Raw genomic sequence first — 16,763 nt, 5'->3', positions numbered from 1 at the left:
GACTCCCTCTCTCTCTGCCCCTTCCCAGCATGCTCTATATCTCTCTCTATCTCAAAAATAGTAAACAAAAAAAAGAAGAACGAAACCTGATGCCTTCTTAAAAAAGAAAATGGGGTAGGAAAAATCAAACCCTGTCATGACTCACTTTCTTTTTTGGTATTATTTAAAGACATGCAAAGCCTAGAGAAGCTCCTGAGAGATGCTGTAATCTATGGCCAGCCTCGAATCCGCAGAGCTTGGAAGAAGATTCTCATCCTAGTTGAGGGCATCTACAGGTATGTAAATCACCTGAGATGTTTGCACACAGTGGGGCCTGTAGCAAGCTAACAAATGAGGAAAGGCTGACCTCTCCTAGCTAAATGGAAAAATGAGTTAGGTATTAGGTATTATGGAGAGACCTGAGCCAGAGCTACCAATGTGAGCTGTCAGCCTTGGGTCACCTATCTTTTCAATGTCTGTACATATGGCAGAATACCTTGGAGGCTGGATGCTTGTGAAGGTGTCCTCAGAAATGCCCTTAGAGGGTATTGCAATAATTCTTTCCACTACCTTTCACTGGCCCACAACTTCAAAGGCTTTTGCTGGCTGGGTTATTCAACATCAGAATGCTTCTTGCCTTCTATGGCTATAGTAGATATGGCTGCTACGTACCCAGATGCTTCTAACTAGACAGTACACACAAACTCCAGTGGCTTGCTGAACTTGGCCAGTTGTTGGCATTAGAATACAAAAACCCTGCACATCTTCCACAAGGTAAGACTAACCTCAAGGGCAATTCCTGATCCAAAGCTGGGAGCGGCTGGACTCAACATCTGAAGGTATGCTCCATTTCCCACCACTTTGAAGCTAAGTGGACAAAACACCCACTAAGCCACTGAGAGCTGCACTTTTATGAGGAACATGGTGGTGGGATTTGCTTCATTCTCTGTCCGAACTGGTTACTGACACTAAAATGAAGGGTGCCTCCCAACCCTTCTGTTGAATGCCCAAGTCCCTGAGTCAAAGAAACATTATCTCAGAGTGCTCACTCCTAAATCAGCTCTCAAACAATCGTAATGTTGAAAGAATCAAGGGAGACGTTTCTTATAATTACAGAAAAGTGAACAATATTAAACAGAAGGGAATGAGAGCTTAACTTCCCTGCAAGGAGAAGTGTGTTTGCAAAGGAAACTTGAGATCTGATAGAGCTTTTCACTCAGCCAGAGTGCACATCATTTCTGTTCCATGAATAGATAAACCAGCAGCAGAAGAAATGTGTCTTTATCCCTTTTGGAAAAAAAGAAGTACTTTCTACTAAATGTAAAATAATAATAATAACAACAACAACAACAACAACAATAAAAAGCCAGATATCATTTTGTTTTTTCTCTAGTCCTTACTGCCCCAGGGGTTGGTGTTCTGGGTGTTCCCAGTGCTTCTGTGGGGTTACAAAGCTGGTATTTCACATTTTCAGTAACCCAATGTATGCAGTACCTCCTCAGGTCAGCCCCCAGACCGTGTCTTCTTTGTGAAGTCTTTGCAATCACCCTAGAGCAGCATTCTCAACCAAGGTGATTTCTTCCCAGCAACCCACCTCTACTCTGGACACACTTGGCAATTGTCAGTTGTCGCAACTTTAGTACTACTGGCATCTGGTGGGCAGAGGCGAGGGATGTTGCTAAACATCCTACAGTGCGCAAGGTAGGCCCTTACAACAGAGGATCACCCTGCTCAAAATATCAACAGTGCTGAGGCTGAGATACCCTGCTATGGATTAATTCAATTAATAATTCAATTTAGGGGCTCCTGGGTGGCTCAGCCAGTTAAGCATCCGACTTTGGCTCAGGTCATCATCTCACGGTTTGTGAGTTTGAGCCCCATGTCAGGCTCTGTGCTGAGAGCTCAGAGTCTGGAGCCTGCTTCAGATTCTGTGTCTCCTTCTCTCTCTGCCCCTCCCCTGCTTGCTCTCTCTCTCTCTCTCTCTCTCTCAAAAAAAACCAAAATAAACATTTTAAAAAATTAAAAAAAAATTCAATTTAATTAATAATTTACTCACTGGCCTTGAACTTGCTACTTTTGGGAAGTCATCTCCTATGGACTCTGGGCTGTCATAACCTCAGGCACAGGTCTTGCTCCCTTGTGTGATCTGTGCCAGCTGCCAGCTTAGGAGGGGAGCCCTTATCTAAACACCTGTCATTCAGGCCTGGGCTTGCAGGAGCATGGATCCAGCTGAGGGAGAGCAGATTAGGCGTCTCCTTTAACCAGAGTTAACCGAATCCAACTGCAAATAAACAAAGCTTAGCTCCACTAAAGGAAAGTTGTGTTTTAAGTACTTTGATCGTGGCTGAAATTAAGTGGACCACCAGCGTTTCACTGTCAACTATTCCCATCAGTTACATAGAGAAACCACTCCAGCAGCAAGGCTTGTTAATGGCTGGGCCCATGTCACACCATGGTCTCAGGAGGGCAGGAGGGCCAGGTGTGGACTTTTGGCTCCACGCCGGCATGGCACCAAACCACAACCTGGGATTCACTAGCAATGGTGCCTGCTCTGTTATCTCATACTGTGTAACAAGCCATTTGAACCATAACGGCTTACACACAGCAATGAGTTAGTATTCCCCACATCGCTGTGGGTTGTCTGGACCAACTGGGCAGTTTTTCTGCTCCACGTGGTGCTAGTTGGGGTCATTCATGGGGTTGCATTCAGCTGGGAGTTCAACTGGGATCTGGAATGTGAAAATGACCTCACTCAGGACTGGCAGTTGACTGAAGTACCTTGTTCCCTTCTCTTCTCTGGAGTGCCTTCTCCATATGTAGGCTCTTCTCACTGAGCAATCAAGCTGGAACTTCCTTACAACATGGAAGGAACATCTGTCTTCCAAGAGGATGAGAGCAGAAGCTGCTGCCTTTTAATGGCTAGGCCTAGAGCCAGTACAGCAAATCTGCCATGCTCTGTTGGTCAAAGTATGGCAAAAGGCCAGCTCAGATTCAAGGGGAAGAGAGAGAGCACCTCTTTTTTTTTTTAATTTATTTTTGTTTATTTATTTCTGAGAGAGAGAGACAAACAGACAGAGTGTATATAGGGGAGGGGCAGAGAGAGAGGGAGACACAGAATCTGAAGCAGGCTCCAGGCTCTAAGCTGTCAGCATGGAGCTCAGCGCAGGGCTCAAACTCACAGACTGCGAGGTCCTGACCTGAGCTGAAGTCAGACGCTTAACCAACTGAGCCACCCACATGCCCCAGAGCCCACCTCTTAATGGGAGGATTGGCTTGTGTGTGGAGGGATGGGGAGACTTGCAGGCAGTCTTTGGAGACAATCTACCATAGTGGCTCAGTCATCCTGACATTTATTTATACAATGAAACCTCCACTTTCCATGGACCTCCCTTCACAGGAGCTTTCTTTTATCTCACCCGCACAGAATCTTGTCTTTAAATGAAACTGTGAGCTAAAAGGGCCCATTCAATGCTAGGAAGCAGGGCACCTCTTAGGCCTCGATATTTCCTGGGGCCTCAGTTTCCTCATTTTTAAAACAAGGCTAGCCTAGACTGGAGTTCTGGCACATAGTGGGCATTCTCATTTGCTTCTATCACCAAAAAATGAAATTATTTCCCACAAGATTTTCCAAAGGGCCAGGGTTAGGAATCAACAGTTCACAAACACACTTCTACTTTTTAGAGTTGTGTTATAGACACATACCTTGTTGATATCAACACAAAGCTTCCTTTGAAGTTTTACTCCCAGATATATATTTTTTTTATCTATTGCTATGGTTTGCCACCATGGGCAAATCCCCCCACCACAAAAGCCTCCCATGAGTCCATTTTTTTTCATAATTCCTAAAAAGAGCATTCAGCCAAATCAGACAGTTTCAGGCAGGTATCAAGGTAGGAAAAGCTAGATACCAAGTCTAAGAAGTCCATAAACTCCACAAAAGCAGTTATGAGAATGATAATTATAGTAATTAATAGTAATGACAATAATAATGCCACCATCCATAAACCATCTAAGTCTCATTATCTATATAGAGAATATGGAGGAGCCAGGGTTTGGAGGAAGGCCCAGGCCCTGGGTTCAAATCCTAGTGTTGTCACCTACAGCGCTGTGTCCTTCATAGGGTTCTTTTGTAAATATTAAATAAGATCATAGGACCAGTTCCTGGCAGAAGCCCAGCCCACAGTAAGCCCACAACAAGGGCAGCTGTCTCCATCATTAAATTTATTTTCAGTCGAGGAAGTTGCAACGTGGAAAACGGTAAGCTATCTGCAGAGTGAAGCTGTTTGCTCTTCACCCAGCTGGAGAATGGATGTCAGGGGAAGGAGCTCACATTTATTATGTGTCTGCTACTTACTAAACACATGGGCTTACTCCTTGCTCCCCATGTGTGATTTTGAGTAAGCCTCCCCTGTACATTTTTTATAAAGCATTTTATATCTATTTTTAAAGGTTTATTTATTTTTGAAAGAGCGCGAGTGGGGAAGGGTCAGAGAGAGGGGGACAGAGGATCTGAAGTGGGCTGCGTGCTGACAGCACAGAGCCCAAGGTGGGGCTTGAACTCATGAACTGAACCATGAGAACATGACCTGAGCCAAAGTCAAACACTCAACTGACTGAGCCACCCAGGTGTCCCCCCAGTATTTTGATGTCACTGTGAAGATGAAGACACTCGACTCAAGGCAGATGGCTGAGATGAGAAAAAGCCAGGGTTCAAACCAGGCAGCCCTGCTGGGACAGAGGCCCCATATCAACAAGGGAGTCCATTCATGTGTCCCCATCCAACAAAGTAAACACAGAAAAGGTGAAGTCATCCATGTGGCCTTCGCCATTTACCTACCTAGGGTTCAGTTTCTTCATCTGTAAAATAGGGAGATTGAAACTTGAAATGTAAAGTTCCATGAGTTCATGATTTGGGGCTTAAAAGTACAATCATATTTTAGTGTTCTCATCTGCTTTCTTTTAAGTATTATTCGAAAGTCAGACTCTTCTAGTTTTGTGTCTCTGAAAAGTCATTGTGATTGAGAAACCTCAAAACTATTAAAAAATCTACTAAAGGGGCACCTGAGTGGCTCAGTCAGTTAAGTGTCCAACTCTTGATCTTAGCTCAGGTCTTGATCTCAGGGTCGTGAGTTCAAGCCCCGCATTGGGTTTCATGCTGGGCATGAGGCTTACTTTAGATTAAAAAAAAAGGAGAAAATAAAGAATATATATATATATATATATATATACACACACACACACACACACACACACACACACACACTAGAGAAGGGCAGCGGGTCCCAAATAACCTGGGATATAATCTAGTATAACTAGAGCCCAAACTTCCAAAATAAAAAGTATTAAGAAATAATAACTAGCCCTTCCAAAAAATACATATGTAAACAAATGTTTAAGTCTCAGAATATCATTTCCTCTAAGGACGTAAGCCATTCTCCTGCCCAAATTAATGTAAGTTTAAGGATTGAGAACTTTAACCTATGGTTTAAACAAATAAAGAAAAAAGAAAAAGAAAGTACTTTATTTTTAATTAGTCTTAGCTCCTTTCTTTTCCTCTCTTTACCTTCTTTTCTTCCTTGGATTATGCTTTGGGCCCACCAAGGAGATTTTTCCACCATGTAAGTTGGCAAATCAGTGGTTTAATGCCCAATCCTGCCAATGGATAATATGCTTTATATGTGGAGGAGAAGGTGGTGAGAGGGAGATTTCAAAAAAGAGTCTTGTCACTTAGCTAATACATTATGTAACAGAAAAGATATAAAGAAATTATTCACTAGCTTGCTGGTTTAAGAATAATTCAGGTCCTTTCACAGAGCTTCAAATGAACGGGTAGAATTATCTCTACCTACAGTTGTATTTTAGTTGTTTTTCTTTTTTTGAAGTCTCTGAAACACAACCTTCCATTCAGGAAATAAAATAAAACACTTCATTTTTGGCAGTGTTTTTGATGGCAATTTATAGGAATCACACAGATAGCCTTTTTTATGCATGCACAATCTCAATATCCCACTATAGGAAAAGGTTCGATTCAAATTTGGTCACACTGAGAAAATGAAAACTTAGTGCGGGTGAATATAACTCTTTATAAAAGCCGAGTTCTCCCTAGGACCCATGTGTGCCCTGCATTAACTCCAGAAATCAGCAGTATTGTAGAGTCATTAATCTTAGAGGAAGAAATATAAACCAGGTGGGCAGACTCCTAACATCAGCTAGACCAGCCCCAGCGAAGGATAGCTAATTAGCTGCCTTGAGTGTCTGCAAACTGTTCAGCATTAACTCTGGCTCCTGCCAAATTCGGTTCCAGAACAAAGAATGGCTCTTTGTGACATGGCAGGTTTTTAGCATAGTTGTGTTACCAACTTATAACATGTTAAAGATGAGAAGTAGATTCTAGAATTTTGAGGGCATATAGCCATTTATTATGTATGACACCCATATGCCTCTCTCCTAGAAGATTTGACACAGAGTATTGTCAAGGGCTCCCAATTTCTCGAGTTGGGCCTCACTGCAACCATTTTCTCCTAAGCTCCTCCTAAGAAAAAGAATGACTCAACGAGCGCTCATTATGTGTCAGACACTTCACAAGCATTATTTCTAGGCTTCCTTAAAAAGACCTTATGAGCAGGGTTCCATCATCATGCTTGTTCTACGTGAAGCAAAGAACATCACGTATGTTGCCCAAGTCCTCAGCTGGGAAGTGGTGTGGCTACAGTCTAAGCTTAGTCAGATGGCCTTACCTTCTACTCTCAATGCAAACCATGTGAACAAGCAATTAATCTAAGAAAATACTGGAATTAACTTACAAACTTATATAAGAGAAAATGACTGTATTTGTTTTCCATTTCATGAAAATCTGAAAACAGCCATTCAGACTGGCCTTGTGAAAAACACAAATGCAGTAAACTGGCTTCATTAAAATTACCAACTTCTGCTCTGCAGAAGACCATGCCACGAGAACAGGAAGACAAGCCAGAGACTGGGAGAAAATATTTGCAAAAGACAGATCTGATAAAGGACTGTTATCTAAAATACACAAAGAACTCTTAACACTCACCAGTAAAAAGCAAACAACCTGATTAAAAAGACCTTAACTGACACCTCACCAAATAAGATACATACATGGAAATTCACATATGAAAAGATGCTTCACATCATATGTCATCAGGGAAATGTAAATTAAAGCAACAAGATACCGCTACACATCTGGTAGGAGGCCAGAATCTGGAAAAATGACAACAGTAAAATGCTGGCGAGGATGTATGTGCCACAACAGAAAGGCTTATTATACACTGGTGCTGGGAATGCAATATGTACAGCCACTTTGGAGGACAGTTTGGTGGTTTCTTACAAAATGAAACATATTCTTACCATACAATCCAGCAATCATGCTCCTTGGTATTTACCCAAAGGAGTTGAAAATGTGTCCATACAAAATCCTGGAAGTGGATGTTTATAGCATCTTTATTCATAATTGCCAAAACTGGGAAGCAACCAAAATGTCCTCCAAGTCAGAGGATGAATAAGTTAACTGTGCTACATCCAGACAATGGAATGCTATTTGGCACTAAAAATGAAATGAGCTCTCAAGCCATAAAAAGATATGGAAGAGACCTAAATGCATATTAATAAGTGAAAGAAGCCAATCTAAAAAGTCTACCCAGTGCATGATTTCAACTATATGGCATTCTGGATAAGGTAAAACTCTGGAGAGAGTGAAAAGATCAGTAGTTTCCAGGGGTTGGGTGGGGAGAGGAACAAATAAGCAGAACACAGTGGATTTGGGGGGCAGTGAAGATAGTCTGTAAGATATCCTAAGAATGGGTACATGTCCTCATACGTTTGTCCAAATTTACAGAATGCACAACACCAAGAGACAACCCTCATGTTAACTCTGGACTTTGGGTGGTGATGATGTGTCAACATAGGTTTCATTTGTAACAAAGGCATTGCTCTGGTGAGGGATGTTGATAATGGGGAAAGTTATGCAGATGTGGGGCAGGGAGTGCATGGGAAATCTCTGTACTTTCTGCTCAATTTTGATGTGACCTTAAAACTGCTCTAAATAAGAAAGGCCTTTAAAGAAACCAAAAGTACAAATCCTGCACTTGATGATCATTATACTCCCTCCAGAACAACACTACTTGGCCTGGGCAACTGCACAACCAGCTGGACTGTTTTGACTGAATCGATCTGACACTTAAGTTTATTTTTGTAATGCATTAAATTTAATAAATAAACTAATTAGGAAGAAGGGAGAAGCTCAACTTTCTGTTTGCGTCAATCGATTAGTTCTTGAACTAAATTGAAGGGTTGCTTGAGTTGTTTGACAAGCTCCTTTGTGTGGTGAGGGTGAGAGTCTGTGTGTTTTCATAGAACTTGCCTGTCAGTGCAGTCAAAACTGTGTGTGGTATAGACACAGCTCACCAAGTGTTCTGACAACTGATTAAAGCCAAAAGTTCTTTTCAATCCACTGAGTTCCAAAGGTGCCATGTAAATATGAATTTTACTTATTTATTTACTTCATATTTTTCCCTTTGCTGGAGGACTTGAAGTGATTTTGCAATTTACGATAGATACCATGAAAAATTAAGCACTTAGGACTAAAACAAAAGGGTTCATCTATGGCAGTGGTTCTCAAAGTGTTGTTCCCAACCAGCGGTAGGATATCTCCTGGGAGCTTGGTAGAAATACAAATTCTCAGCCCACCCCAAATCTGCTAAATCAGGATCTCTGTGGGGAGTTGGAGGGAGGCAGTAATCTGTGTTTTAACAAATAATTCAGGGGATTCTGATGCTCACTCAAGAATGAGAACCATTGGCCTAAAGGAATAAAAAGATGGGACACTACCAGATACCTCAAATAAGCCCTTGATTTCCAATAAGCACTGAAGAAGAGATCCTAAGAACTTTCTATGGTGCTTTTATTAATACTATGTGTCTTAAGCAGAGTTCTTCTGTATGTTTTTAATTCTTTCCTTTAATCTTTGGCAATTCAAGCACTGAGTTTAGGTCAGACAGAACTGGTCAAACAGAGAGCAGCAACCTGATAAAGATGGATTACCATAGAGCAATTTAATTAAAACTAGCAAAATACCTAGAACCCAAAATGGTCAGTCTAGTTACACTAGTTGACTTTACAAATAAATTGATCAACAATGCAGCGAGCTAGTTGTTTACTTGGGAATTAGCTATAACAACTCAAAGCACTTAAATCTACGGAATGTGAATTATACCAATAAAATAATACCAGATTAGCTTTACAAGATTAACAGAGTTATCTTAGCAAAATAGAATATGCCTTAAGAAGAAAGGAATTGCATATCCCTGTCATGGCTGACTGGTGTCAGGGCAGGCTGTCTGAGAAGTACTGGAAGGGAGACCATCACAGAGCTTCCCAAGAAAGTGTACGCAAGTGACAAGCATTTCTCCTTATGCCCTAGCATGGAAGGTTCCATCGTGAATCTGCCCCAGATCGTGGCTCTAAAGAAGAAATACAAGGCTTACCTCTACATAGACGAAGCTCACAGTATTGGGTCCGTGGGCCCAACTGGCCGGGGTGTTGTAGAATTCTTTGGACTGGACCCTCGAGATGTTGATGTGTTTATGGGTACATTCACCAAAAGCTTTGGAGCCTCAGGAGGTTACATAGCTGGAAGGAAGGTAAGAGAGGGACTCCCTGTGTCTATTTAAAACCTGAACACTCTGGGGACACAGTCTGCAGGGCTTCTCTGGATTCCATGAGGACTTCAGTTCACTTCACCACACCTCAATAGAGCATGGCAACCCAGATACAGTGGCTTCACAGCCAAGTAGACCCAGAATGTCAAAGAATTCACTCTCTAATAGTGAATAGTAATCACATTGTAATAAAATGACAACACCAGAAGTATACACAGACAGAGACTTAGTACAAGGAGAGGGATGGTTCACTCTGCAAGGTAGTATCTAAGGAGTCTTAGAATAAATACCAGTCTTGTAGACAAATGATAGGGGAAGGTATCTTTCAAAAAGAGGGAATAATGTATAGCAAACCACAGAAATTGATAAGGGAACGTTACAGAATGAGAAGTAGTTTGGTTTTTGTAGCATGAAAAACATAAAACAGGTAATAGCAACAGTGGGCAAAGGTCAGATTATTAATGAGGTTGACCCTGTGCTACAATTTCTGGGTTTTAAGAGTTTTAACCAAAGCCATAGTAAGATCAGAAATGCCTTTTCAAGAGATTTTCTCTGCAAAATAATTCTATCCCACATTTTGGATAAGCCATACATCAAATTGTGTCACCCTCTAATATCTTCTTTGTTAAGATTTTATTTATTTATTTATTTATTTATTTATTTATTTATTTATTTATTTTAAGTAATCTCTATCCCCAATGTTGGGCTCGAAATCATGACCCTAAGATCAAGAGTCACATGCTATGCCTACTGAGCCAGCCAGATGCCCCTCTAATATCTTATCTACATGATTTAAAATTCTCACCTGATGGAATCGGACTATTGACTGTTATCCCTGTTGTTTTAGGGCCAATATCATCAAGGGGATTGCCAATATAAACCAATAAATGTTTAAATTTTTTTTTTTTTTCCAACGCTTTTTATTTATCTTTGGGACAGAGAGAGACAGAGCATGAACAGGGGAGGGGCAGAGAGAGAGGGAGACACGGAATCGGAAACAGGCTCCAGGCTCTGAGCTGTCAGCACAGAGCCTGACGCGGGGCTCGAACTCACAGGCCGTGAGATCGTGACCTGGCTGAAGTCGGACGCTTAACCGACTGCGCCACCCAGGCGCCCCTAAACCAATAAATGTTTAAAAGAAATTAAACAGAGGGGTGCCAGGGTGGCTCAGTAGGGTAAGCATCCGATTCTTGGTTTGGGCTCAGGTCATGATCTCATTGTTTGTAGGATGGAGCCCCATGTCAGTCTCTGTGCTGCGCATGGAGCCTACTGAAGATTCCCTCTCTCTCCCTGTCCCCCACCATCTGCCCCTCTCCCCAACTCATGTTCGCTTGCTCTCTCTTTCTCAAAATAAATAAACTTTTAAAAAATAATAAAAAATAAAAGAAATTAAAGAGAGGATTTGATTGATAAAGAAGCCTGTTGTCTGCCCTTTATCCAAGTCCTGATAGCTGTCTCATTCAGGCCTACACCTGTCCCAAAGTGACTTATGACAGTGATGTTGGCTTCACTGAGGAGGCACACTGGGCCCAAAACCAGTGCATGCAGGTGGCATCAACAGTTTCTCCAAAATTCCCAATTCCTTACTCTTACTTACACACAAGAGTTCAGACTCCTGGTAAACCAGTTAGACAAATTAGGGATTGTAGCAGAATACAGTCTATTCACTGAAAGCCCATGATTTAAAACAACAGATTTCACTGTGGTCCCTTACCTTGCCATGAGATGCACAAATGCTTCAAATGTTCAGAGTATTCAGTGGTCTTGACCCTTCAATAAGCATTACTTTCTTCTAAGCTCAAAGCATCGTTTTCCATCCTCCCTCCACTGGCCTTTGGGAATTAGTTTGGTAATGCTAAAAACATAGGGAATGCCTAGGATCTACAAAATTTAGCTAAATCTGGTGAAAGGTTAAACGTTCCCTTCTCAACTGTGGAAGCAAGGGGATCAGAGGGTCTCAAATTTAGGAGGTCCCTTATCCGGGTTACATTGCTTTGTGAGCTTGTGGTTTTGTGATTACTTTAGCAGCAGTTCCGAGCTACAAAATTTTTAACCAAGCATAACTATGTTTCCTGAACCAAGGGCACCTGAATAAACTGAAGCAAGCATATCCTTGAAATGTTGTCAAATTTGGTAGATGTCACATTTTCCCCCTGGAGTTCCTTCATCTGATATCTGCTTTAAACAAAGACCCCTGACTGGCCTGAAGTCAGGTCCAGCTCACTCGGTTCTCTCTTACTCTCCATCCTAAAGTCAGGAGGACTGTTTTAAAAGTGTATTTGTTCTTATCTATGTAACTCGTATTCATTTGGGACAGACACTGGGCAATTGTGGAAAATTATTATTTGTATTAATTGCAATGCAAAAAAATGTTCATTTCCTCGCTCTTTAAAATACTCATTCTCTGCGCGCCTGGATCCAGAGAACTGCATCATCCTTCCCCCACCCATTTCCTTTCCAGAGGAAAGGTCTTCTCCAGGTCTTCTCCCGCTCCACACTATACACTGTAGTCTCTAAATTTACCACTAGATGGCAGCAAGAATTAGAGCGTGTTTGGCAGAGGTCCATTAGTCCCTACAGAGACTTACTGCCCTAAAAGAGCAAGATGCAAAACCTAGAAAACATAGGGCAGTTTCCAAGACGTGGAGGCCACTTGAGAAAGTGTTTATATATGCCATTCCCTGATGAGTTCAAAATCAGTCAAATACACACCTGTCTGGAATGGTTTTGGTGAGTCTGTGATAAACTCAGATAAATTGGTTTCCTTCCAACCTGATATGCCTAAGAGTTCATGGAATTTTGGTATCTGCTTGTCTGTAACTTTAGTTTCTTTTTTTTTTAGTTATGTTAATTTTATTTTTTTTTAATGTTTGTTTATTTATTTATTTATTTTTGAGAGAGAGCATACATGCATGAGCAGGGGAGGGGCAGAGAGAATCTCAACCAGGGGATTCAGACAGGATGGGGGGCTGGATCCCACCAACCGATCCCAGGAACTGTGAGACCACGACCTATACTGAAATCAATAATCCGATGCTTGGGGCGCCTGGGTGGCTCAGTCGGTTAAGTGGCCGACCTTAGCTCAGGTCATGATCTCATGGTCCGTGAGTTTGAGCCCCGCGTCGGGCTCTGTACTGACAGCTCAGAGCCTGGAGCCTGTTTCAGATTCTGTGTCTCCCTCTCTCTGACCCTCCCCCGTTCATGCTCTGTCTCTGTGTTTCAAAAAAAATAAAATAAAACGTTAAAAAATTTTAAAAAAATAATAATCCGGTGCTTAATCAACTGAGCCACCCAGGTGCCCCAAGTCATATTAATTTTAAATTACGTGTGGTTTCCATTTAACTCATGGTTTTCAATCCTCTGGATTTTGGATTATTTTTGCAAAAAAAATTTTTCACTTTGGTTTTGAATTAGGATTTTTAATTGATAGGTCATAGGATTGGACAAATGCTAACAGTTTTAATTTGAAAGAAATCTTTCCACTTACCTATTTAAATAATTAGAAGAGTTTTCAGAGTTTAATCATATTTTCTCCCAGGATTCTAACTTTTGAGTACAAAAGCAACAAAATTTACCCCTAAAAATGTTAAAATGCACACACTAGAACTTTACATTTTTCTGAAACCCTAATAATTTCAATTTCACTATGTTCATGGGGTTCTTAGTGAATCTTGAGATTTGAAAATAATTACTTGGGTCAAAATATCTAGAAAAAGGTACAACTGTCTGGCTCTCTTTTTAAATGTCAGTGTTAGGGTTAAAAGTAGAGAGACTACATTCCTAATAGCAGTTTCTAGGAGGCTCTAGAAGTCTTTGTGGAGTTGATCAAAGTCAGGACTACAGTCTTTGTTAGCCACCAGACATGTCACAGAAAGAAAAGTGTTTGGAAACAAGGGGAGAAAAAAATGATTTGGTGCTAAGATAGTATCACTGAGAGTAAAGATTCTGTCTTGGCCTCAGGCTTGCTGTCACAGAACGTCCGACAAATTCATCTCTGCTTGTTGTAATTTACTGCCCTGGCCTCGACCTTCTCTCCCCGCTTTAGGGAGACCGCCCAAATGGTCTCTCCAGAGCCAGCAAGATTTTGCTATTTTGTTCACTCTGAGTTTAGAACTGCTGTAGATGATCTATGAGCAACCCAACTTGGAACATTCTGTCCTTTCAAGACCTTTGAGGTGAAGTATCAGATAATGACTTCTCTCCACCTGTTAGAGCCTGAGCTGATGGGGCTAGGTTTCTTATTTTTGTTTTTTAATGTGTGTGTCGATCCAGTTGCTAAGGAGGTGTGGTCAACACTGAAGACCCTGATTTTGAGGGGTCCAAATATGTCTCAGGCATGGATCCCGAGTCCCCTTGCATGCCTGCTGCTAACCACTGGCTTTCATAGTCTCCATAGGCTGAGAAGATTGCAAGCAAGTGAAGAAAAGGTAGCCTTAATGATTGATCGACGGCAGGGCTAGAATTCTGGAGGAGGGAAGTCTGACAGGGCAGCCAAGTTTGGGGTGAGCGTTAGCCCCAGAAGCCTGTGTGCCAGACAAAGGCAGGCCTCTTGCAGAAGCTAGCTCTGCCCTGTCTGCTCAGCCCCGGCTATATTTAACAGTCCTTTGAAGTAAATGGGGGTCATGGTATGAACACCGAGATGTTTATTCTAAGAGCCTCCTGTCTGACTTCCTCAGCAAACTACCCTTGCCCTTGAACTCCAGGCCTATGGGTAGAGAAAATAATCAGGGTTTTGAACTTACAAAAAAGACTTGGAAACCTTGGTAGGAGGAGACCTCTAACCCACCCTGAAGGAAGACATAACCCAGACTTTCCTTGAAAAGACCAAAGCAAACTCTTAATTCATGGCTCCTGGTGCCCAGTGGGGGAATGAGAAGAGGGAACCAGAAACCAGGCATCAAGACCTTCCTTGATGCTCAGCAGAAGTTACTTAAAGAGCCCCACTTTCTGAACCACACAAGAAAACTAGCGCTGTCCACAAACTAAGACCTTCAGAGGAAGGGGACCCAGTCTAAAAGAAATAAGATGGTGGGCAAGACAGTCTTAATGTTAAAAGGGAATGATAACTGCTTTGATGAGGCATTTATTCAAACTAAGAATGCACAGGACCTTGGCTTTATGAAATTTCCCAATTTGGAAAGGAAAATTAGGGGCTGAGGACATTGAGAAGAGCCCTTTAGGGACGCGAGAAAGCTTTGTTTTGTTTCTTTGTCCGATCTTTGTCAGTGATGCCCCAAAACGAAGAGAATGTTTCTATTCTTATTCCTAAGCATACAGCTTAGTTACCCTCTATATACCCTATGTACTTCAGGGACCCTCCTCATCCTTCCTCAGTCCCTAAAACCCCTCTTCTTTTCATTAGATCATCAGTATTTACCAGGCCCCTGCTAGGTACCCACCATTCTGGACTTTAGAAGAGTGTTTAATCCATCCCTGCTCTCAAGGGGGTCTCACTCCCCTTGGAGAAACAAGAGCAATAGCCCCAAAGAATTTTGAGACTGATGTGATTCGGTCTGTAGTTTAGTGCTGTTGACACTTGAGTATATCAGGGATTCTTCCCACCTCCCCCCAAAAAGGAGCAATCTGTGGATCAGGGAAAGTACCACAGTGAAGTACAAGTGAAGGTGGTAGTCTCTGTGCTCCCCTGCCCGCCTCACTGCATGCCAGGCCAGCCCCTCTGGTCTGGAGAAGTATTGTAGTGTGGTGCTAAGGGTGGGGATTCCAGAGCCAGGCCGTTTGGGTCCAAATCCTTGTTATCCAACCATATTTTGGTTGGTTAATGAGCCACCCAAGCACATCTTTAAGGATTTTTTAAATTTTTTTCATTTATTTTTGGGGGGGTGCAGAAAGAGAGAGAGAGAGAACCCCAACAGGCTCTGTGCTGTCAGCCCAGAGCCCTATGCGGTCTCACAGACCGTGAGATCATGACCTGAGCCGAAATCAAGAGTTAGACACTTAAACTGACTGAGCTACCCAGGTGCCCCCTAGGTACTACATATATATTAACTCATTTAATTTTCATAATGACCCTGAAGTTAGCATTACTATTATCTCATTTTTCAGAGAAGAAAAGTAAAACCCAGAGAGATTTAGTAACTTGCCGATGGTCACACATCAGTAAGCGGCAGAGCCAGGATTTGAACCCAAGCAGTCAGGTTCCAGAGCTTGTGCTGTAACTCCTTGGTCATGCTTCCCTTCAAGGGAATAACTTTGTCGTGGGAAATTTTCCCTCTACTCCCGACTGACTCTTTATGCTTTGCTGATAAGATGCCGGCCTCATTCCTAATTTTAGCACATGCCCATGCCTTTCCCTTCCTCTGCATGTGTCCAAATCCATCCATCCTTGGATCCTTTGGATCACCTCCTTGAAGCAGCCCTTTCCAGCCTTAGTCCACATGAGCCCCCATCATCCTGTCACCTGTGCCCTACCCACTCTCTCCTACTTGGCTTCCCCAGCATTGTCAGGAGGCACCAACTCTCAACAGAGAAAGAAAACCTTTGATGTTGTTCATGGAGCAGCACTGAGCATAATGCTGTGAAGAACAGCCTGGCTTCAGCTACCCTGGAAAATGACCACCTCTCTCTCTCTCTCTCTCTCTCTCTCTCTCCCTCTGAGCTGCACACTCTCCATCCCCACCCCTGCCCCCCAATCCTCCAGAGTGAACTTTCCAAATACCGTGTGGCCAATGCTTTAAGTCAGGCCATCATGATGCACATACTCTTTGACTATGGTGAAAACCCACCCAACTGCCTGTATGAGATTCACTAAACAAAAGCATAGATGGAAACTTAATTTTAATTTTAATGTAAGTGGATAATGGCTACCAGGGACTAGTCTTTATATCTTCCTTCTCTTCTTAGGCTCCCATATCTAGAACAGAGCCTGGAGCAAGTCCTTGTACAAATTTGCTGAAGGAAAAATGAAAGCAGAGAAGAAGGCCCCGGGGGTAGGGAGAAGAAAGAAAAGGGACAGGAAAGGATAAGAAAGGATAGGGAAGGGAAGGGAAGAAGGAAATACTTAGGAATGGAGAGGAGAAAAAGATTTAAATGGAGAATTTGAAACAAAAAAGGGAATCAGAGTAGAAGGAAGAAACAAAAGAAAGAAAT

General features: G+C 42.2%; 1 protein-coding gene across 1 annotated transcript in view; it reads left to right on the top strand.

The window, feature by feature from the left end:
- SPTLC3 (serine palmitoyltransferase long chain base subunit 3) overlaps positions 1–16,763 on the top strand; it is a 131,045-nt gene that overhangs the window by 77,971 nt on the left and 36,311 nt on the right. The window contains exons 7-8 of the mRNA XM_058684871.1: positions 170–275; positions 9,419–9,638. Coding sequence (XP_058540854.1) covers positions 170–275; positions 9,419–9,638 — 326 coding nt within the window. The remainder of the gene's footprint in view (positions 1–169; positions 276–9,418; positions 9,639–16,763) is intronic.

Source organism: Neofelis nebulosa, chromosome 9, assembly GCF_028018385.1.
Source record: "Neofelis nebulosa isolate mNeoNeb1 chromosome 9, mNeoNeb1.pri, whole genome shotgun sequence".
Classification (NCBI taxonomy): Eukaryota; Metazoa; Chordata; class Mammalia; order Carnivora; family Felidae; genus Neofelis; species Neofelis nebulosa.
The sequence above is the reverse complement of the archived record's forward strand: the minus strand, read 5'-3'. Positions and strand labels throughout refer to the sequence as shown.